The sequence below is a fragment of the Chaetodon trifascialis genome, chromosome 6, assembly GCF_039877785.1.
Source record: "Chaetodon trifascialis isolate fChaTrf1 chromosome 6, fChaTrf1.hap1, whole genome shotgun sequence".
NCBI classification, from domain to species: Eukaryota; Metazoa; Chordata; class Actinopteri; order Chaetodontiformes; family Chaetodontidae; genus Chaetodon; species Chaetodon trifascialis.
The window spans coordinates 25,019,853-25,044,275 of NC_092061.1; the positions used below are offsets into that span (position 1 = coordinate 25,019,853).

The window sequence follows — 24,423 nt, forward strand, 5'->3', positions numbered from 1 at the left end:
AAACAAGCCACGTGACACTCCAAGAGGACTACAGTTCCTCCCAGTGTATACTGATATCTTCAAATAAATCTCAAATGCCAGAATGTACTGCGCAGAGCTACCTGTGGGGCTGCAGTAATGTGTGATGAAAGTTTCAGTGACCCCACCCCGAAGAAAACAGCGGTCCAATCTCTCACACACTACATTATGAAATCAAGATCTTTTTATTTTGTATTGCCTTTTTACAACCGTATCACCAACATAAGAATGATTTTTATTCTTATAAGAGGGTGCTCCCCCCCCAACAACTCTCACACACAAAGACCAAATAAAAGTTAAAGATAGGGGTGTTGTTTCATTACAGATGCATATTAAATGCTTAAAATAATTTTGGTAAAATAAGTAGCAAAACATTGAAACATCAAAACAGAATTGGCCTTTTGTACTTCAAGAGATTAACCTGCACATTGTGAGATAAAATAAAAAAAAAAAAAGTTAGAAATTGGGCTTAAAGACCCCTAAAACAATGATGCAAAGTGAGAAAAAAAAAAGTCATTTGTTGGCGAATATGTGGGGAAGCACTACCCATCTGTGCCTTGGTCCATGAAAGGCAACGTGGGCATGTGTGGTGAGTGTGTCTGGAGTTGTACAGTGGGGATCTGCAGAGATCATTTCATAGCTCAGTCCTGCTCCATCACGTCAGGATGGTGTCGTCTATCTCTTCATTGGAGTCTGGCAGGCTGGCGATTTTCTTCAAGGACCGGCGGTGACACTCTGACAGCAGGTCATTACTCGCAGAGTCCAGAATGGCAGTCATACCCTGAATTGTAGGAAGAGCAAAAAGTAAAATCAACAACACTCTTTTTCTATTGACATGACACCCTGTACATCTGTAAATTAGAGTGGAGAGTCTGTCTGACCTGCATGGTTTCCTCTCCCTGGCGGAGTTGTAGCAGGTTGACGATGGTGTGTTCACTCTGAGCTCTGACGCTGGTGTTCTTGTCCTTGGTGTTGTCCAGCAGACTCTTCAGCAGGGGCTTGACGAGACTGACATCCATGGAGGGCGTTGCTGGGTCTTTGAACACCCACCACACCACCCGCTCTGTCACCAGTCTGATGTCACTAGACTGATTCTGAAGACACTGCGTGGTCACACAGGTAACAGATGTTAGAACACAAACCTCCATCTACAACACACTGCTGCTGCAGGTGTTCATCATAGTATTCATCCTCCTCTGCACGCTCTGTCATGGCCTTGTGTCTTCATTTGCAGCTGCTTGGTATCTGATCTATAGGTCTGGTATCAGCTTCCATAATAAGATTTTAGTGAATAACTGAAGGCTTTGTGTAATGAATAATTGATGACTGATATTCTGGGGATCAGAGTAAAAAAGACTGATTCAGCTGGACTTGAATTGAGTGGCTATGGCCCTGGAAGTTGGGGCTGATTACCACGTATTACTGGATTCTTCACTGCTCAAGCTACTTTTGGACTTTGCAGCCTATGACCTAAAATGTCTTCATGCTTCTCAGATACAACCAGTACTAAAGTGGCAAGAGAACTATAGTCAGTCTAATGAGACCATTCTTCAAAGAACCCTGAGTTCTAACAAATGCTGAACAACTGTTTGTTCTTAACTCCATTAGGCCTAAATGAAACTCAATACTTTTTAAAGCAGCATTAATTGATTTCTTTGTAGCCACTTGGGAGCAGCAGAACAAGCTGTGAACACAAAACTATTGTCACACTATGAAGTTTTTGTGGTGAACATGTGAGCAAACTGTTATTCTTATTTACACCAGCAAACATGGTGCACACTTGCATTCATTTCTAACCACCTGATGATTATTCTCTCTCCGTTTAGCTCTGTTTAGCCTCCATTGGCTCCTGAGGGAAATATATGACTCCACAGCTGCTAAGCTCTCCCTTATGTTCAGCAGCTAGTTTAACTTTGTCTGAAACTTTTCACTAAAAACAGCTGCCTGCTGCTGAACATGATGCTAAAAAGAGCGGTGAGACTAAACCAAAACAGTGACATTTGGGGCCCCAATACCAAAAACACAAGCTGAGAGATGTTAAAACAGCCCAAAGAGTGGAGAGATTTCTCCTGGAAAAGTTATATCTGTTTTCTATAACACCAAAGCAAAAGTCAGACAGGACTACAAGCTACATGCTGGAGAGGATGTGGACACAGTGTGGCAGAACATACACACATATTCTGGAGCTGTCCCACTCTTAAATCCTTCTGGGAAGGAGTTTAAAGGATTACCAGTGAAGTTTTGCAGTATGATTTTTATTTGACCTGTTCATCATTCTATCTCGGTAATTTGGACACAGAATTGCCAAAAAAAGACAGATACTCCCATGGCAGCCAGCAAAAAAGCCATAACAAGAAGATGGCTCAACACAGAAGCTCCCACGGTTAATCAGTGGGAGCCATAATTAAAGATATCCAAATAATGAAACTACTGACTTTTAGTCTCAGACTACAAAGGGATAAAGGTGATGCCCTCTGGGAAAAATGGAGCACCTATATTAAAAGAGGAGGTGATAACCTGTCTTAATGTCTTATATATCTTGCTTATGAAGAAAAATGACCATATCGTTGTAATCTGTGGCGACTTACTCACAACCCCATGGTTCTCTTACGTTTTGTTCCTATGAATGTGCTCATGTGTATGTGTGCAATTGTATATGTTTCTGATTATCTGGTCACATGGGTGTAAGTGAGCATGTGCAAGCATATGTTCAGGTGCACAGACATGTGTGCATATACTTTTTGTTTGCCTTCTTCCTTTAATATTGTTTCTCTGTATCAACAAGGACACTACATGGTTAGGATATGAATCATTTTGTCTGCTCATAACTACTTTTATTCATTGCACTGATGCTGACCATGTACAAAAAACCTTGAAAAATAAAGTATACAAAAAACAAAAAACAGCCCAAAGAGCAGGTGATAATTACCTGCAGATCTGTTTATAGTCGGGACACCTTTCACACTGTCATTTTACCCATTATTAATATGAAAATAATAATGATTAGTGCAGCTTAAATTGAATTTCATTTCACACCCAGAGTATGTGTCCTGGGACAGGCTCCAGTTCACCTCTGATCACAAAAAGGAAGAAACGCTATGATGGCTCTTCCAAAGCCAAACCCAACAGGGTGAGGAAGACACTTCCTCTCTTGAAAAGTGAAGTAAACAGTCTGTGATTATCAGCTGAATGAAAAAGGTTCCTGCTTTACCTTAACAAGCTGTGTGACCATGCGCTGGGAAACGCTACTGGCTCCCTCAGTTCTGAGATGATGCCTCATCAGGTATCCCATCCCTCTGATCCCACTGGTGGCAATGGGAATCTGAAGAGGGCAACAGGAATGGATGGACAGTATAAGGGGACAGTAGAGGACATGAGACTTCAACCTATGCTATTTCTGTTACATAGCGTACCTTACATATGTTACATTGGTTTAACTATTTTGTAATTTAGAAAGAAAAAAATAACAATTTCGTTAAAGGCAGCTTATACAGGACATTCAATGCGGCCATATGCATCAGTTCATGAGGAACGCAAGAAATACATCAACCAACAGAGTGCCACACAGTCTTTGTCCTCACCCTGTCAGCAGTGGCATTGGCCAAGATTGTCTCGGTCACAGTGTCGTAGTAGTCCTTCCCACACAGCTTCTCAGGAGCACACTTGACAGCTATGGCCAGGGCCAAGCTACGACCATGACGCACCATCCAGTCAACACCAGACATGTCCGCTAAAGGGAGGGGAAGCACATGAGCTCATAACACAGGAAACGTCTAACTACTTTTGACGCGTTTATGTTGGACATACACCCTGAGAAGTATCAATATTAACATATTGATCAAAAGGCCACTGTTGTAATAAATAGCTAGACACACTGATGACCTTAAAATCAAGCCAACATTAGACACATCATGTGATATGTGATGAGACAATTACTTTGCATATTAATACCAACCCAAGATGTGCTGCAGCAGCACACTCTTCAGCTCCTCCTCTGACAGGAAGGCACACAGCTCACCAACACAGCCGGCCGACGCCATACGCGTTGCATCCTATGAGTGCACACAGACGGCCAGACAGACACAGGTTGAGCGTCATTTACTCTCAGACTGACACGGAGGCTCAAAACCACCTTTTTTGAAAAAACCACATCCTCTCTGCCTGACTTCCGTTTTTCGACTGTGATCACAGAGGAAACTACACCACTGTACAGCTCACTGTGAAATCCCTTCAAAGTCTTTGTATATTTATACTACATTTCACTGGTATTTACTCAATGTATTCAGCAGCTATTATGGGCTTGAGGCATGTTTCCACATATTGAAAAAAAATCTTCTCCGCACTACTTTACTGCAAGGCATCTGCTCCACCTGTCATACCTCATCATGTCCCAGCATGCCTAGCAAAGTGGTGGTGATGTTCTTGCGGATGGTTGGGTCCACCTTTGACCCCGCCCCCTGGATGACAAACCTTAGGGCTTGGAGCATAGTCTCCCTGAGAGAGGGGTAAAGAGCAGAACACAAGCATGAGAATGAGAAACGTATACCAGCTTTGATAAAATACGATTAAAAAAAAAAAGCACAGAACCACACCACTGAACGCAGTTCCTGAAGTTTATGACTACACCTCCCATGTTGAGAACACAGCCTGGCTGAAATTGGGTTTTAGAAGCAGATATCAATATTAATATTTGAGAATTAAAGAAATCTTTTGACATATGGGTTGATATTTTTATAACAAACATTTTGGATCCCTTCAATTTGGTTCTTAAAGAATTGTGACCATGAAATGAAGTGAGTGGGACAACTGAAAAATATGTCACATATGGCATAACGTGAAAACTGTCTGTGCTCTCTGGTGGTTAACTAGATAACAGTGACCCTATTTTCAAATAACCACAAATTTGGCATTTCTGCACTGACATGTCTTATTTATCTTGGTTATGAGGGGACCCATGTCGATACTGATACATCTGTGGTAAGTTAATATTATCCAATCATATTGGCCTCTTAGGAACATTTTTGGGGCAAATGTCAAGACACTAATTATTTATGGGCTGTCAGATATGTTGTTTTTGTGGTGTGAGTCTTTCTGAGTTGCTTCCTTGTCTTTGCTTGTGGCCATTTCACACATACCGCCCACACTTTCATTGCTTACATATCTATCTCTCTATATACTACATATCTGTACTCTGAAACAACAAGAGGTAAAACATACAAAACATCAAACTACAATTCAACACTCAATTGATGACAACAATCATCCCAAATGCAGATTCAATATGTGACCAAAGGTGATATTTTATGTGTTGTCTGTCTGGGGGTTGATGATATAATAGATTAAATTATTCCGTTTCCATGAACAGTTTGATTGGAGCAGTAGCTGACAGTTAAAGTTTACTCTAACTGAAGACAGACTGAAGACATGCTCACCTGACTCCTGAGTCCTCAGCGTTACGGATGGCAGAGAGCTGCTCAGTGAAGAGCGGGTCCACCTTGGCGTGGATGGAAACCAGTTGGCCCAGAGCCTCAGCAGCCCTCAGCCTCACTGCACGGCTTGAGTCCTGCAGGGCCTTCAGGAAGGTGGTCTGCAGCTGTGGCAGGAAGGGCTTTAGGGCAATGCCCACCTGGAAGAGGAACACAGGCCTGACTTAGCCTCCTGACTGATAATTAGATCATCTGTGGAGGGAAATCATGGTGTTTTTTTTGTTTTTTTTTTTAACAGTGTTTGGCCATTTACATGTCCCATAGGGAGATGCATGTACAGACCTTTGCCAGCAGTAAGGTCAGAGTCTCAAGCAGAGCCGTCTTCACCGTCCAGGCAAAGCGGTCTCCCAAAATACGAATGAGCGGTCCAGTGATGTTGACGACAGAGGGCCGTAGTGCCTCGGGGGAGGTCAGTTTAATGACCCCCCCTAATGCTTTGGCTGCCTCTTCTTTCTGCTCAGGGCTACCAGTGAGGACCCCTTCTCTCAGGACGGGCAGGATACAGGTCACACCCTGTGGAAACAACATGAACATGAACAGGACTGCAACAAACAGTTATTCTCATCGCTGATTCATCTGTCACTTAATGCTTTGCGATTAAACAGCTTAATAGTAAAGTCCATACATGTCAGAAAAGGCTCATAATGATTTCCAGAGATCAAGGTGACAGCTTCAAATGATAAACCAGAGAGCAGCAGCAAATCTTCACACCTGTGACACTGGAGCCAGTGAGGTTTTGGTATTTTTGCTTGATAAAAAACATTCAACTGAATGCCAAATTGTTGTTGGCCAAGTGTGTTATTATTAACCAGGCTCAAACCATGGCCCTTACGAATGTTTGTAGTCGTAAATTAAGGCACCATTATTAAATGATTACAATTATCCCTAAATATTCCTGTCCGGCAATCAATGTGAGCCAGTGAACGGATTGCTGTGGCAGAAGGCACATTGCAGGGTTGAGCATACAAAAGGAAAAGCTTCTATGTGATTGGTCACTGGTGAACAATGTACACAATTTACAGTCACATCCACTGTCAGAGCAAACTTAAGGTCATTTAACAACATGGGAGCTTGAAAAGATAAAAGGATTCTGTTGAAGATAGAATATAAGAACAAAACCAGCATTCTGTAATCGCAGTCCCAGTGTCCACTGTGTCAAGAGGAGCGTTCTTACCTTCTTGGGCAGACAGAAACCGGGCAGGTGCTGACCCTTAACGTCTGCAGCTGCAGATCTAATGTCCCGATGCAGGTCATCAATCAGAGCCAGCTGGCTGCTTGCATCCAGTTTCTTTACAAGAAGAACAACCAAAACTCAGGCCACATTTACCACCACATTTTGTTGTTGTGTTTTCACCATATTGTGTAAATGCGTGCAGAAAAACTACAGTGTCAAATTACTTTTATCTGCATGTCAAACACACCTTGGTAATGGAGTTGATGGTGTCCCAGCTCTGAGACAAGACATCCGGGTTGGAGTCATTGAGGAGGCGGATGAGGCCTGACAACAGGGTGCGAGTATGGGCACTGTAGTCCAGGCGGGTGCGGGCAAAGTACGCGTTGAGGATGGTGACAGCAGCCTGTCTGAGGCCAGGGTCCGTGCCCCGTGTGGCCTCCAGCAGGTCCTCTATGATGATCCGCTGGCCCACTTCATCCTCCACTGAGAGGATCACTGTTTGACAGCTGCACAGCTCCTACAGAAAAGGTCACACGTGGGGGTCATGGCTAGTTCTATATGAGGGAAGGACGGAGGGCTCAAACACAACAGCTGCTGCAGATATTACAGCTAGTGAACGCTGGTGTTACCTGTGCTTCATCCTCTGTTCCCAGCTTTCCTTTGAGGGAGGAGAGCAGGGCAGGCAGGATGACCCCTAGGTGGCGTGTCAGAGCGTCTCCAGCCACAGCAGACAGGAAGGCCAGCACACGGGTGTTCACGGGAGGAGCGGTCAGCTGGTGCGACCAGAGAGGACATCCACTTTAGACAAATACAGCCAGACACAATAACAAGGCCTAAAAAAGGAAAACCTGACTGTGACATTTTACCTTTGGAACCAAGTAAGGCAGCACAGAGCGACTCTTCACCGCCATGACCTGCTTCAGGCCGTCCAAAGCAAACTCAGCCGTCTCCTCGTCATCCTGAGAAAAGACAGACAGTGTGTTAAGAGGCAGACTGGAAACTTTCGAATGCTATGTGAACTGTGTTCGTGTCCTCGTTCCCTCACCAGCTGTTTGAGCAGGGTAGGCAGGATGTCATCCAGCGCCTGGTGACCGATGGTTGCATGAAGCTGCTCAAAGGTTTTGGCTGCAGCCTCTCGGACCTCCTCCAGAGGGTCACAGAGAGCCTTCCTCACTGTCGGGACCAGGGACTCAGAGAACACGAGCACCTACAGGGCAAACATCATCAGGTTAATAATGTTCAGTGATGCAAATCTCAGACTTTTTTTCAAAAACTCAAACCAAATTAACATGGTTGTCAAAAGGGCACACACCATTACAGTTTGCATTTTTTTCCTATTAGTTTCTAGCTGCTAACACCCCAGTTTAACCATCAACGGTTCATTTTACTTATTAACAGGATCAACTGCAATTCTTCATGGAGAACAAGTTTTGAAAGAGAAGACACGTCAATTCGTGGTGTTTGTGGTACTCTAAACTCATTCAACCCCACGTGCTCTGATGCTCCATTTTTTTAAAGTGGCAGACAAGCGTTGTTAAGGTGTCTGCACGACTCACTGCGTCTTTGCTGGTGGACTTCATGATCTCACTGAGGCCGATGCAGACTCCCTGCCTCTCGTCGCTCTTGTCAGAGCGCAGTCCCTCCTCCAGGATGGGAATAATCTCAGGGAGAATCTTCTCTCCCAGCTTCCTCACCAGATCACCCAGTGTCCGAGCAGCGATCTAAAAATCACATGGACACATGGCATCAGTACAAGGCTCCTTGGAGGTACTTTCACAGCGACAGCAAAAAATCAAACACTTCTGCCAGCTGGCAACCAGGAAACATAAAAAAAGAGTGGGTGTATGACAGTCAGTACCGTTCTCTTGTCAGGGCAAGTGGACGCCAAGAAGCCCAGCAGCAGAGTGAAGAGGGTTGGGAGGATCTCTCGAAGAGTTCTGGGGGTGTTGGACACCACTATCTTCCACACGTGGAGGGAAGCCTGTCGAACCACCAGCTGAGTATCTGAACGGCCCATATAGAGGCCAGAGAGGACGCGGTTACGCCGCTCAGCACCAAGAGCTCCGATGATAGCCTGGGAGAGAAAAGGTCAAAGGTCAGCAATCCTTCACACAACAATGAAGAAACACTTTTTAAAAACAGACAGACATTGCTGTGATGAAAAGAATAAAATTATGACACAAAGACAACATTTCTTTTTAGCTCCTACACAGATCCATCAAGAACTTTTTTGTAAAAAAAAAAAAAAAAGAAAAAGAAATGTATTCATACTTTATTGGATGCAGCTGTTCCAAAGTTGTCGTCCTCAGAAGCGGTCTCTGTGGTCATCTTTCCTGTCACTCCAGAGATATGGAACAAAAGATCTCCAAGCAGCTGCACAGAGCTGAACCTGCAAACCAACAATGACAGGGAGGCACAACTGGTCAACATAAGAGTGACATTTACTCAATCCCTAACGTGTCACCCTGTATTTAAATCTGACCTGATTCTCCACAGGTCGTCAAACAGGCCCTGTTCCAGCTCAGGAAGCAGCAGTGCGATGGCGGTCTCAGCGTACATGCTGATGATTCGCTGGCCGGCTCGCAGCGCAGTGTCTCTCACATACTCGTTCTCATCAGCCAGAGCCTGGTGGACAACAGAGAGTGGGTCAGAGCTTTTTTTCACTCAAAGAATTACCACATGATCTAATGTATGGAAAAAAATCACCCCAGTAACAGCAACGAAATGTGATTCACTCCAAACAGCAAAAAAAAAAAAAAAAGAAAAAAGAGAGAAATATTCTGATCATGACATTACCTTGAGAATGCAGGGGATGATGGGCCCAACGTAGGGAGTGAACTTGTCTCCAAAGGTGAGTGGCAGGTAGATGAACATCATGATGTAACCATCTCTGACGTGAGAAGCAATGTCTACTTTGCTGGCTGTTAGCACCACATCTGGCATCAGCTTGTCCAGCTTCTCCACTCCGAGTCCAGCCATCACCTCAGCCAGACCTGAAGACACACACGTACAAATCATTGAGTGAGTCATGTGATGAATGGTATTAAGAGCTCATCAGAAACAACACAAGGACAGAGTGTAGAAGAAGGGACCTTGTGCAGCTCCAGAGCGATCTACAGAGCTCTGCTCAGAGGCCAGCGTCTCCATGAGCCACGGCAGCAAGTCATCAAAGCAGGATTCACCCATCCCCTTCACCATGGCACCCAGGGCTTTGGCTGAGACCGTACGCACCTGGAGAGCATGAGAGGAGGGACAGCTACAGCTTCAACTTCACACACAAAGAGCAAACGTTAGCATAGTACTGCTTGTGTCAGTAGACATACCTCAGGCACCGGGTCCAACAGAGAGGCCTTCAGTCCAGGAATTACACTGGGCAGGTAGGGTGACAGGTCCTATAAACAACAACACATGTCATAAACAAAATGTAAGGCTAGTAAAAGTTTGGTTCTGTTTTTAGTTCACTGTGGTATTTGGCTAATGCTGTGTACCTTCTGGTCAGTGAGGGAGTACATGTTGCCAATGATCTGAGCGGCCATCTTGCGAGTGTCAGTGGAGCGATCTTGGAAGGCTCTCTGAACGATGGGCATGATGAGGGCCAGGGAGGGGGCGTCAATGAAGTGGACAAATTTGGTGTCCAGCAGGGTCTGCAGGCATGTCTGAGTCCTCCTGGACGGATCAGTGAGAGCGTCGAGCAGGATGGGGGTAATGGCTGAGAGAACAATGACATTGGTATCAACATGTTAGTTTACTAAAAATCAGTCACTCTCTAAACTGTATTTATTCTGATTGCAATACTCTTCTGAGCCGTTAACGACATTACTTTCCTGAATTTTTCTGACTGGCAATGTCAAAATACTAGTAAATGTAGATTTGTACAGGTGTAGATGTATATGGCAGTTGAATTAATTCTGATTTGCAGTTTGAAATCTATCACTGTTACGTAGTTCACAGAGGCAGTACATAAAGCTGGGCTTTTGGACTAACTTCCATAACACTGTAGAGATGATCACTTTAAAGTTTGAAACCCATACCCATGCATAACTGCTCTTTCCTGAAGACCTTAAAAACTAGACACAAAGATGGAAAAACAAATCTTTCTCTGGCTGACAATGCTAGTGCTTTAAAGAGTACTCCTTTAACACCGTCGGATCACTATGGACAGGTTCATAAAGGATCAAAAGCTGCTGCAAAGCCAGAAATATTGTTGTTTTCATACCATGCATTCTTTACCCATAATGCAACTCAAGCACTGACAGTTCAGTCAAAGATTTGTGTGTGTTATTCTAGTGGTGGTTAACGTAGCAGTAGTACTTCCCAACACTTGTAAACGGACTTTAATGTTTAATTTTGTTGGACTTCCCCTTGAACTTGAACTTGGTTAGGCCCAACTGTTCAGTAATGAAATAATTAGAAACAGGCATACAGCACTGAACAAAACTGTTTCTCTGTGAAGAAAAACACACATTTTCTATGTTTTTAAAGCCCCTTTGAGTCAATTTTTCAGATGGTTTGTGGGCAACAAGCCTCGCCTGTGATGGCAGCGCTAACCCCATGACTCTCAGTCACTTACCCAGGATTTCAGGGTTGCGGATAACAGAGCCGATCTGTCGGAGGGCCTGCTGGCCGGCCTTCTGCACCTTCACGTGGGAGTCGGTCAGCACCTCAGTCAGCTTGGGCACGATGCTGGGCAGGCAGGAGGACAACTGCTTGGGTGCACAGAAAGCCATGGCACCCAGCAACTCCACCGAGCCTGGAGGAAAGAGGAAGATTCATAAGAAGGAACTGTTAGGAACCTAACCCATCTTATGCACAGCTATTATCACTATGGTTAGCAACTTAACAATAATGTTGTACCTGAAAGCTATTCTTCATGACATGAAAATCATGTTCAGCCAGCAGTATGTATGCTGGGACATAATGTTCCTCTGCTTTATGATATTATATCAGTATGAAAAAAACTGAAGGCAACAAATAAATCATTTTCCATCCTCTCAAGACATTCAAGCAATGCCTTGGAATCCCGTGCATGTCGGGCTCTTCACCTGCTTTAGTTCTCCAGGACTCCTCCTCCAGGGCCACCAGCAGGGAGGGAAGGACCAGCTTCACACCATGGGCACTCAGGTTCCTCATCACAGCTTTGGCACAGTCATCTGCAGCCTGGCGAAGAGAAGACACAGCGGCAAAACTTTAGACAGAGATCCTACGCTTTCTCACAAATTTCTACGACTGACAGAGGACAGCAATGATTGGACAGTTTCCTAAATTAGTGCAGGAAGACCTGAAGATGATAAATTTATGAAAACTAAGGCACATAATTCTGTGAAATGCACGTTTAACACTGTGAAACAGAAAGTGAGACATTCATTCAGAAGGTACAGTGGATTCAGGGATATGATCTGGCTGCTCACCTCTCTGACATACTGGTTTCCATCTCCAAAGCAGAGCAGGAGGTGAGGCAGTACGTGGACCACATATGGCTCAAACAGCTTTCCCAACATATTACACAGCATCTCAAAGGCAAACAGCGCTCCTGGACAGAGACACAGCTGGTCAGCAGTTTCTTACATTTGGGCCCCCAAAAATACTTTGTCACTTAAGTCTTCAGTGCAGGTAGATGGTGGTTTAACCTTCTGGTATCCATGTGGTAGATACAATGAAGACAATGCATTCTGAGTAACATGACATTGGCATCAATCTGTGTAAACTAATACAAAGGTTCACTGACCTTCCCGTCGTCTGAAGTTTTTCTTGTCCTGGATGGCGTCAGTCAGCGTGGTCATGATATCCTGTTGTTTGAGCGCCAGGATCCCGAGACCTTTAACCAGGCCAGCCAGTCCGTACGCTGCTCCCTTCCTCTCTGCGTACTTGTCGCTCTCCAGCAGCAGCTGCAGCAGGTTCCTTACAATCCCTGCAGCGTCCTCCTTGATGGCAGGCACTAAAGGAGGCAAACAGCTGGCCACAGACTCCTGGACCTGATGACAAACCAAATGAGATAATGTGTTGAATTTTCTAGAAATTACTGTTGAACTCCAACACATTGAAGTGTCTCTGGTCATAGTGTCCATGGAAAATAATTCCTGAGTTTCTGTTGAGTTTGAATGAAATGGGTTTGACGATGATAAAATTACTGTTTCTATAAACGGAATCTGGTGGCTTTGGTGAGAGCGATACAGCAACTGTTTCTGGTTAAACAAGAGGATTTTACGCTAACAAAAAGGTCTATCTCTGTGGGGATCCTTTTCATAATGTTGTCAAATAATTAGAATAACAAACTGAGCCTGTTGAGTGGCAAAAACAAACACTTTAAGTGGATGTTCATCCAAAGTGTGCAAATGCTCAGTGGGGCTACATTGCAGCTCGTTTCACGGCTGCCAACGGCAGCACTCTTACTCAAAACTGGAGCACTTTCAAAAACTGGTGTCCTCATATTTGACTGTAATTTCTCATACTGTATTTGTCTGGAACACTGAAATGTTTCAGGACTCATCTAAACTTCTGTTAATCGTCAGGGAGATCAGTCGTTAGAAACATCCCTGCTCAAACTTGGTGCGAAGTGAAGTATGATAAGTTGTTTACCTGCTGTGAAGGTGTAGAGAGTGCAGTGATGAGCTTGGCCACGATGGGTTTGACCTTGGGGTCATTTTTGTCCAGATGTTTGGCCAAGGAGCCCATAAGAATAACCACACTCTGACGGACAGAGTCGTAGCTGGCGTCCTGGGGGGCGTTCTTTAGAAACTCCTCAAACACTGGCAGCAGGGAGCTCACATTGTCCTGATACAAAAAGCAAGTACATACAATACAGTGCCAGATATAAAATGGTCATATACTACATATTTGAAATCATTTGTGTGTGTGTGTGTGTGTGTGTGTGTGTGTGTGTGCACTGATGTGCAGTCAATGGCTGAAATACAAAGTGAGGTGTACCTTTCCATGTGTGTTGAGCGCAGAGAGCGCAGCATCCAGCATGCAGCGCCGCACCTCAGGGTGGCGGTCGTTCAGAGCATCGGGAACAAAGAAGAGGAAGAGTGGGGTGATCTGAGGTTCATCCAGGTACTGGGACAGCTTGTTCAGAGCCAGAGCAATGCCACACCTGACAAAAAAGTGTGAAAGAGCTCAGTGGAAGGCAAGAAGGAACATTTACAATGTTATGGTCGTTAGCACGGTCTGCCTGAATTGAGGATTAGAGTTTAATCTGTCTCAAAATTACACAGAAAACAAGCACCTTCCAGCTTTTTCTGTCATCAATGTTACTATTTTTTGCCATCTTATCTCTTCCTGTTGGAACTAATCCAGATGTTTCTGCCCTAAGTGCTACTAGGCAAATGTAGATATTATGATGGTTAACTGTGCATGCATTAGCTCAAGCCCCTGGGACGCACTGATTTTCAATTAAAACATGCCGGTATATCTAATTTTTGTGAACAAACATTGAGATTTACCTGGCCTCCCATTGGTCGGGCGGAGCTTCAGAGATGACCCTGCCCAGGGCATCCAGCACAGGAGGAGGTCTCTTTAAAAATAAATATCACACTTTAATTTCTGAGTTGAAATTCATCCACTAGTAGTATTCAGAGCTAGAGGAGACATTTGGAGCGTGATTTATTCATGGTGCAGGGTCTCACATAGAGTTTCTGGTGGTAGAGCTCAGTGAGCTGGCCAAGCACGGTGGCAGACTGGTCTCTGTACTGGGACACGGCGCTCGACAGAGCGTCGGCACCTGCAGAACGGACGGCCTCCTCATGATGGGTGACGTCTCCGATCAGCAGGGAGCAGAGCTCAGGGACCAACTCCAGATCCAGAGACTCCCAGAGCCTAAGGAAGAAGAGCAATCAAAGAAATAAGTCCAACCTTTGAATTCACACACAGTTTCATTCTGTATCACGGTGCAAAAATCCAGTTTGCAGGCTGCTGTTGGAAAAGATGAAAAAAAAAAAAGAAAAAAAAAAACACTTGTGAAGGACCAATGAGTTTTAGTGTATACATACTTTTCAGCCAAGGCCCGGCCCTCCTCCTCAACATCAAACCTGGCAACCCAAAGCCTGCGCAGCAAACTCAGTCCACTGGTCTCTGTGCTGTCTGTGGGCAGGGCAAACTCCATCTCCAACAATCCCTGAGCACAGACACAATGGGTTGCAAAAATGTCTATTAGGAATACACATACAAATGGGCTATAGAATATATCACGTAACCATGGTGAGAACTAAATGTGTTAATCACTGATCTGGAGACTGCATTCCTTTGTTGATTAAGTTTTTTTCACTGATAAGAGCTTAATCTGAGGAGAAAACAGCTGAAAACCACCAAATGTGGTGACATTTCCTGTCTGTAGAACACTGTTCACTCTACTCAAAATGAAGTGATCCGAAGCTCACCCTGAGGGCAGCATCGCGGACAGAGAAGCAGGGTGAGAGGAGGGAGTTGAGCAGGACGTCTATCTCCGGCTGCTCCGCCACAGTGCAGCCGTCTCCTCCTCCAGCACTGCAACACAGCGCTGTGAGACACTGAGACGCCAACACCTGAAACACAGTGTGAAAAGCCTCACATCACAGAGCAGTAATTCTGTCATCCATGTGGCTATATACGGTTTTTTTCAACAGGACACAGACAAGGATAGAACAGAGGGAAACAGAATTAAAAGAGATAAAAAGCTTGGGAAAAAATAATACAGCAAACGAAACGAGAAACAACGGAATCTGGAAAATAAAACAGGGCAACAACTACAAGAAGCAGGCGTTTGTATCTGAAATGAATTGAAACCTGGAGTCTCGGGGTGGCTGTGGAAATGACTGTTGTCAGCAGGAGCAGCATGTTGACACGTGGAAGCAGCTCTGGGCCATTCTGAGACAAGAAAAGACAACAGTTAGTACATAAATCCATTCAACTACAAATGAAATGGTAGTACTGTCACACAAAGGAGAGATATGTGGATGACCGCTGAGTGAATAAATTCTCAGACAAACAGGGTGCATGGCAATGACTTCTCTCTTATTTCTGGTTGTCCGCACTGAGGACTTTTTATTTTTCCACATAAATAATGTCTCATTCCAACATTGTGAGGATCACAGTCTGTGTCTACCTCGTCTATGGCAGTGTCATCGTTGCCTGCTCGAAGCTGGGAGTGTTCGTTGACGACCTGCAAGGCTTTGGTCATCAAGTTCTCTGTCTCCTCAGTGCTGCCTGAAGACTCCCTGAGCATGGCGTTAAGGAGAGGGAAGCAAAAGGAGAAAGCAGGAGCAGACAGCGGAGCCACGTCTAAGAAAAAACAAACAATACAAAGAAACAAGAGAGCAGTCAGTATTTGCAAGCACACCTCTTATCTTAGCTGCTTGCTGCAACTCTGACATGCTACTGGGATTACATTTTAATGAAGCAGCTGAAAAGTCCATCTCAAGACGTCTCCTGCCTCATATTGTCTTTTTATTTTAATCTTTCCTTCCTTTCATCATCCATTTGAATATTAGCTACCTGTTTAACTTGAACATTTATATTTGAAATATTGGCTTGATATTTTAGGAAACAGGAAAACAGAACAATTAAATGAGATTTGCTCTGTTGTTTCATTGTTTAGACATTTTCCTACAAATCTGAACATATTCAAACACTTTGATTATTAGCACGAAACTGAGACATGATTCAAAGCTTAAGTGTGCATGTGTGTACTGTATACTTTGAAAACAACATGGCTGCTTCTGGTGTGTGTCCATGTCCATGCTCACCACCAGTCTTGGCCTCTCTCTGTGGGACAGTGTAGTTGTGCAGCAATAGTACTGTGCGGTGGGCTGCTGTGTCCAGGTCCTCCTGTCCCCAGGCCATGTCCAGATCACATTCTGGCTTCAGCAACCGTAAAGTCACATGTCCCACGAGCACAGCTAGAAGGACAAAATGTGACATTGACTCAACATGCTGAGGCTGCGTCTGTCCGTACAAGACATTACTAAGACAAGGCACATAGACCAACCTAGAGATTGAAGGTGTTTGGGCATGAGGCACACCCCGATGTCCAGGAAGACCTGTCGGATGCGGGGAGCAGCCAGAGGGGATTTTAGCAGTGGCATGAGGACCTGGAGGACAGCGGGGAGCTCGCTGGTAATCTGAGGTGGTCTCTCTATCAGAGTGGCTTCCAGCAGACCCACGACGCTCTGCAGCTCCACATCCAGCTGGTGACAACAACAGGGACGTCAAAGCTCAATCAGGAGAAATATAGACCGTCATGTTTCACACACTCAATTTAGAGAATTCACTTTGAAGACTTGGCTCCGTACCCCTTGAAGTCTCTTGCGAATAGAGTCTTCCTTTTCCAGCTGGATTTGCATCATTTCCTTTTGTTTGTTGGTTAGCTGCAATTCCTCTTTGATGCCTTTTTTCTTCTTTAGCTCCTGGAAGATCAAAGACAAAAATCAAAATGTGTCCCCGACATTAACACCACCAAAAACACACAAGTCGTGGTAAGAGCACTGCACCTCCTGTAACTCCAGTTCAATGATTTGCTCCTTGTAGGAGTAGGCCTTGTTCTCTCTCTTCATGTTGACTTTCTTGGTGCTTTCCTTCTGAGCACTGCAGCAAGAGCAGAGGCAGAAGACAGACTTAACTAAGTGCCAAATAAGCAACAGAAAGTTCTGGTGACTGCTGTCGAGTTCAGTCCACAGCAGTAGGGGAAGGCTGTGTGTCACCTCTGGATGATGCTTTTGTCGTAGAGTTCTCCCTTAGGTGTCAGCATGATGGCATAATCTTCCCTGGTGACCTGGAGTAGAGCGGGCCGGTAAAGTTCCTGGGTGACATGACTGATTACCCGCGGTAACAGCTTGTTTGGGGAGAGGCCAGAGAGGGCACCGACAGCATTTTTCACTGCCTGAGGAGAGAAACATGACCACTAAACATTCGGGTAGCATGTAAAACACACCATCAAGAGCCAAACATCAGTGTCCCTTTAGATTTTCTGCACTTTCTTCCCCATTCTGTTTGCAGATCTCGGTTATTTCACATCGGTTAAGTAGACATCAGTGTTGGTGTGTGCATGAATCTCATGCACATGCAGCATAAAGAGGCGCGTGTTATTTTCAGACCTGGTTGTCAGCGTTGACCTCCAGCAGATGTGGCAGAATAGCCTCCAGATTCTTTTCTATAAATTCTTCTGCTTTCAGGTTCATGGAGTGCAGCAGAACAGGCCAGAGGCCGCGACGAGCTCCAACTGAAAGAGATGGAGCGGACAAGATGTCAAATATGGGACAGAGCAACAACGTGCTATCCCAATAAAGCACAGGAATTAGGATACAAAAACCTGGCAACAGGTAACGTGACTCTCATACCTATGGATGGATGATGAGTCACTATGAGGATCTCCATGGCCAAATTCTCTGCTTCGGTACGGTCGCCCCATTGGCTGGCTGAGGAGCAAACAACACACAGTGCGTCCAGCAGGACCCGAGGGGGAACGTAGCTGCGGCCCAGCTCAGTGAGCTCTCCTGACTCTGATACCAGGACGTCCTGTGGCAAAACCTGAAAGTGTACAGCATGCCGTCAGTAACACTCAGGCTGAGAATCAAATGGACTTGTTTTTGCTGCTGTAGCAGCTGAATGATTATGGTGAACATTGATTCTGTACTTTGTGTTTGTTGATGACCACGCGGAGCTCTCCCAGAAGGCCATAGGCGAGACTGGATCCACCCAGAGAGGAGAGCAGCTTCCTGATTGTCTGCTGTGCCCGCTTCCTCACACGCCAGCTCCGAGACAACAGGACTGCAACTGTGGCATGATGATACATCCTACAGAACAGTTACATACAGGTAACATTGACTAGTCAATAAACACTACAGGATTAAAGCAAATGCTGCACTGGATTTCTATTCTGCATAAAAAGAAGATTAGACCTCTATTATGACAAAATCTTTCAGAGCACAAATATTCACAGGAAATCACTGGATGAAAATGCTTCATACATCTCCTGATGGATATACTTTTTAATCATCTGGGTACACACAAATATGTGAACAATGCCTGCTGCACCCCAGCTGCTAGTGGTGGCATGGTTTAACATTAATATGTAAGTGCTCTAAAGACATTTGTGGCCCAAAAGCTCTCGACATGTTGACAGAGGGACGGACTCACTGTGATTTGCTGGTGTTCAGCCTGTGAGCATGGTCCAGGAAGAGCCTTTCACAGAGCAGCAGCACTGTGAGCAGAGCTACAGACAGAGAAAAAAAAGGCATCACTCCATGTCTTAACATTTTAAAACCGTCATGAGTCTTTAAACTCGTAAGACATTTTGCCTTACTTTCCTCGCTGGCCTGGGACAGGAACTTCTCAGTGGTGAAAAGAGGCTTCTTCTCGTCTAAGATCAGGTTCCAAAAGTTGGAGAACTTAGCTTCTGCAGAGACAAAAAAGACAAAAAACCCTCATCACTTCCCATCCTTGTATACTAAGAGTTCTTCACCAGCCTTCATGAGTGAGAAAAAGCCATTATTGAGACGGGATCCTCACCTATCTGCGTCTCCAGCAGTGCCAGTCGACTCAGCAGAACAGAAGCTGTCACGCCTTCTGCAAGCAGAGCATGCTGGGAGTTTTGTGCTGCAGCCTTCTCCACTGTTTGGAGGAGCAAGGGCATGAGGTCTGTGGCTTGAGCCAGAGTGTCACCTGAAAGCAGGGAAAATGATACAGCACAGGGATTAGAGCTGAGTTCAATTTAAGGAACTGTAAATTAGACACGTAGCATAAAGTCCTTTGTGTGACTGACCTCTGAAGGCCCCCAGCATGGCCTGAAGGTAGGCGTGTCGAACCAGAGAGGTGGAGGTCTTGAGGGTGAAAGCTTTCTTCAACCAATCCAGCAGAGCGGTGGGAACTTCCACTGTGAGACGGCTGCTCCACTGGGACAGCACAGACACTGCATGCACCAGGGTCCCCTCATGAACTAAATAAAACGAAAAATGAAACGTTAGGAGACTGAAACATTACACAACGGTCTTTGAAAGATTCCCTCAAGTCAGTAAATTTGTCTGGCGTTCTGGCAGGAAGTAGAAGAAGAAAAGGTGGAGCAATGATACCTTCTTGTTGTAAATAAGGGATGAACATCACAGTGACTGCGGAGCTGAGAGTCTGGTTGGAGGTTCCTGACACGGCATGATGGCTGCAGCTGGCAATCCCTTGAATAGAAATAAAACTGCTTGCTAGGGTTGTGTCATATCATACTATGCCCAATAATACAAATGCAATTTTTAATACGAGTACGAGGAGAGCCATAACCATTCAAAGAGAGCTCAACCGCTTGGATGAGGTCTAAACCCCAAATATTTGTTTTGTTATATCATCAAAAATATCATTATCACAGAAATACCCTGATATTAATTCAGGGCCATATTGCTCACCCCTACTGCTTGCAATTCCATCTCATGGATAGTCAATAATTACAAATGTCTGCAGAGCCTCTTACCTGATAACACACTCATCTTTTGGGCAACAACTGTGAGCTTTCCCTCAGAACCTGAAACCACAACAATGACTCTGGTGAGCAAACCAAGCGCGATTAAGACGATATTTCAGTCTGATAGGTGAGTAATTAGTTGACCTCCGAGGATCTTGAAGAGGTGTGTGACGATGTCCTGCACAGCAGAGGGGTCACTGCACTGCTGGACCAGGTTCTGCATGGCCTGGACCGCCTCCTCCATTAGTTGCGCATTATTAGCTTTCAGCTGGCCTAAAACACAGATCACACCACTAATTAAATACACATAATTATGCTAAAGTGAGTATCTAGGTTTTCAGTCATTATTTCCCCTCTGACGAATCATCCCCTCATGACAAGTCTGTGTCGTTTTAAGAATATGTTTAACAAGACACATGCAAAATTAAATCAAATGAGGATCCATTAAGGCCTTACTTGCAATGGCCTTTCCAATATCCATGGCATACTGGCTGAGGTCGAGAGTTACAGCAGACAGCAGACAGGAAATAGCTGGAAGAGACCAGATGATGTTTTAATTCACTGTGCAAGAGCCACCTGAGCATCGCACAGGTGAGTGTTCAACACGGTCATCAGAAAGCATCTCACTCTGAATGGCGTTCTCTGGACTGCGGAGCATCGTCTTCTGCAGCGTAGGGAGTAGCAGCTCCTTGAACTCAGAGTGTGTAACGTGACGCAGCAAGGAGCCACTTTTGTCCAAAATGTGCTGCTGTGGTTTTGTCTTGCTCATAAGGACTGATTTTATGTACAGGTCCAACAGAGCACTCTGGGAAAAAAAACAACAAAACAAAACAAAACAAAAAAAAAAACAGGAGATACAAGGTTGAATGTTGCAGCTCCAAATCATATTCATCTGAGATTGTATGTGCTCCTTGGTCTGAATGAAGTGTATCAAAGTAATCAACACCAGAATAAAGTGAGAACAAAAGAACCCATGAAAAGAAAAACTCACCTTGTGCTTCTCTATTGTACCTTTGTCTTTCTGAGCAGCGCAGAAGTCTAAACACATGCCCAGCATGGCCAGAGTAGTAGGGCTCTGGTCCAGACTCAGCAGTGTGCTGATGTATTGATCCACCAGTCCGGGATTCTGTTAAAAACAACAAAGTGTCAGACGGATCCAGTGTTTAGTGTATATTACAGTTGTTTTCAGCTCATGGATGAGGATTCATGACCCTTTCTAAGCAGCGTCAACAGGTCAAGTATACATACGGCAATACTGAAACCACAATTATTTAAAATGATTACTCACTGACTTCAGAAACATCATGCTTTAATTTAACTTTTGAAAAAAACAAAACATGTCTTTTTAATAGCGGATTTCCTTGAATTAAAATATAATTCAACTGAAAAACAAAAAGGCCAACAAGAACGTTGCACAATTAGAATTTTTCTTGTATCTTGTTTCATAAGGTTTTGCTTTATTTTTATTTATTTTAGCAAACTTTGTCACTGTGCACAGAGCTGATAAAAGGTAATTGGGACTATGACCTTTACCAGGCTGATGGGTAAAAAAAGAACACAACCTCCTTAGCCTGTTTCCAGATCAGCTCCCACATCAAACTAAATGGAAATTCAGTCTGATCATCAGGTTTGACAAGATCAACATGTGTGCTTTGCTGCCAGTGTATTCCAAACAGAGTAGTGTACTCACCTCCTCCCAGAGGTGGCTGAGATTCTTGAGGCTTGATTTCTGTGCTGTTGTCTTGGCTCCACCCACCACCTCAGCCACAAGAAGGCTCTGTACCTCCACCTACAAGAGGGGACAACAGACCACAAGGGAGGTCATACCAGCATCCAAAATAAATCACTGACTCTCATCAAATGAGAACAAATTCTGTGTCACAAATCTGTCAACTCCATCAGCCACTTCAGCCGGTAACCAAGACAACAACATCACAGGATACATTAACAGAAATGACTTTAAAAAAAAGACAGATATTCTTTCACTGACCATTTTCTTCCAAACGGCTCCTTGTCTTTTCTCTGGGGCAGAAAACACACTGGAGACTAAAATGCAGGTCCAAGACAAGCCGATGAAGGCAGCAGAGCCTGTGCTTTTACTGCAAATACAATGAGGCGAGTATGAGGCAGAGAAGAGCACCGTCTGGGTAATGTACAGCTAGAGCAGCAACGATTACTTGATTAATCAATCAAAAGAAAATTCATCTGCAACTATTTGATGATCGATTTATCGTTTCAGTGATTTTTCAGTAATAGCTGTTAGTTGCAACTGAAGTTAGTTCCAAGACACACTCATTTAGTGTGCCTCATTTAGTGTGTGGAGCCCATCCCAGCTGTCATTGGGCGGAGGGCTGGGTACACCCCGAACCGGTTATTTATCAGTTTTTAATGTTTCTTTACTTCCATTTTTATGAAAGCATAAAGATATATTTCAGATTTTCTGCTGCTTTAATTAGTTAATCCTGTGAAAACCTTGTTGTAGGATACTAATCTAGTTTATTGCATTTCTGCCAACTGCTCTCACATCATCACAACTACATACACTACACTATATATATTCTTGCTTACCCTGCCTGTCAAACAGAAAGAAAAAACCTAAGTAATCTAATGCTGACAGTTCTGTGATGATGCAACTGTTCTCATCTGTAAATGTACATAGGAATTTATTAACTGGTGTAACTATAAACTTTCTAGATAAAAAAATGCAATATACAGTTCAGAGCAGTACCTGGGCTCTCCACTTTTGCTGATGACTCCACTGTTGAGCAGGCAGTGGAGGAGGCTGCTTACCAGGATGTCAGGCTGACTGTCAGCCAGCTGGCCAATGACAGAGAGGAGCTCTCTGCGTGATGCAGCATCCCTGAGAAGCACACACACCCATGTCAACACAAAGAATACACACTCACGGGTGTTTCCAATATTTTGTCCAACCATTGACTACATATCAGCGAGGGCAGGTTAAAAAACAGAAACACCTCTTTGTGCAGTGCAACAGAATTCAACAGCACCACAAACTACATGCTTCAAAATGGCCAAAAAGTTTGAACAACACCTCTCAAAACACTTTCAACCAAAACTGAACATTGGAATTAATATTAAAACAATATTGTGAGAGCACTCCACTGTCTAAAGGCTGGTTTTCTCGTGGCTGAACGTCATTATGTACACCTACTGATATCTGTGTGGAGTGAGACAGAAGAGCTTGCATAGACCTTTGATGGCGTTCTCTGGTAACTCTGAAAGAGATATTTTGAAGAAGCATTAGTGTTGACTATAGCATCCAACTTTAAACATTGTGTAGAAAATGAAATACCAAAAATCTCTCACCTTTGCCCTTTATACATTGTTTCAGCTCTCCAAATATCTCCTTACGCTCTTTCACACTGGCTGTAGTCACTTTCACAGCAAATTTCTTCAGTGTATCTGAAACCTGAAATAGTAAGATTTAGTATAAGGAGTGGTCTAAAGGCAGCAGTGACACCGAGGTCAGGACAATCCAGGACCACAACATACTGAGTTTATGGATGTATGGGACTTGTGACTTTGTAACTGTAATCTGTCATCTGTGTTTCGTCTAGACCTTGAGAATACTAGACTTTTTCTTCTTTTCCTCCAGGAATGTCTTAAATGATTGGCTGCTTATCAAAAAAGCAGCTGACTGATTTTCTGGACAAATCAACAAATTCTCTAATTACATGTTTGTCAATTCTTGTTCATCTTGCTCATCAATGGCAGTATACACTGGAGGCCTTGTTTCTAAATCAATTTGGAATTTTCAGCTCAGGCAGTAGTATTATAGTGTCACGCTGACTGGTTTGCAGTATATTTACTGCAGTAAAATCAGAGAACTGATAGCAATGTACTTCTTATGGAGGGCGTGGCTAAACTCATCACATAAGACCGTCTGCCTAACTTGGAGAATTCAGAGTAATTGAAGTTAATAGCAGTAACTTCACGCCCCTAATGAGTTCATTTACCAGACGACATTGTGTCAATAAAGCTTCAGCTCGCCTCTCACTGTGGACACAAACCAGTCTGTGTCAGCATGGGGTGGTTACCGTTGGGTGCAGCAGCGGCTCGGTGTAATGAAGTCACACTGAGGCTACGTAGCACAGAGCTAGCAGCCTGCTCGCTAGCTACTGATAAATGTTGCCTCGGTTTCTCGTTGAATGCCAACACAAACCAAAATGTTTAGAAAGTTTAAATCCGTATAGCGCAAATTTGGCTTCTGCGGAACATGAATATGTTTCTGCTGGCAAATAGTCTACTATTAAAAGAAAAGCCACACAAACCTGCGTGTCCGCTGCCATCTTGCCGGTCCTGATGCAGGA

At 44.3% G+C, this 24,423-nt stretch overlaps 1 protein-coding gene across 1 annotated transcript; it reads right to left on the reverse strand.

Moving 5' to 3' along the window:
- Window positions 1-184: 184 nt before the first annotated feature.
- Window positions 185-24,423, reverse strand: gcn1 (GCN1 activator of EIF2AK4). The gene is made up of 57 exons (XM_070964358.1): window positions 24,385-24,423; window positions 23,420-23,522; window positions 23,265-23,328; window positions 22,821-22,952; window positions 22,083-22,191; window positions 21,783-21,881; window positions 21,084-21,218; window positions 20,720-20,897; window positions 20,549-20,623; window positions 20,237-20,365; window positions 20,102-20,152; window positions 19,716-19,814; window positions 19,409-19,582; window positions 19,156-19,308; window positions 18,950-19,042; window positions 18,784-18,859; window positions 18,281-18,440; window positions 17,985-18,174; window positions 17,742-17,866; window positions 17,349-17,527; window positions 17,139-17,232; window positions 16,941-17,054; window positions 16,637-16,835; window positions 16,395-16,547; window positions 15,755-15,930; window positions 15,436-15,516; window positions 15,051-15,194; window positions 14,664-14,788; window positions 14,301-14,490; window positions 14,118-14,188; window positions 13,603-13,768; window positions 13,255-13,449; window positions 12,404-12,650; window positions 12,087-12,208; window positions 11,721-11,835; window positions 11,249-11,428; window positions 10,167-10,387; window positions 10,002-10,070; window positions 9,771-9,909; window positions 9,475-9,671; window positions 9,161-9,303; window positions 8,950-9,067; window positions 8,537-8,752; window positions 8,235-8,399; window positions 7,724-7,885; window positions 7,545-7,637; window positions 7,308-7,451; window positions 6,926-7,195; window positions 6,679-6,792; window positions 5,787-6,017; window positions 5,451-5,644; window positions 4,398-4,512; window positions 3,974-4,070; window positions 3,600-3,748; window positions 3,230-3,340; window positions 900-1,121; window positions 185-799 (listed from the first exon to the last, which is right to left on the reverse strand). Exons 1-57 carry the CDS (start codon window positions 24,400-24,402, stop codon window positions 674-676), a joined length of 8,010 nt encoding a protein of 2,669 aa, XP_070820459.1. The 5' UTR covers window positions 24,403-24,423; the 3' UTR covers window positions 185-673.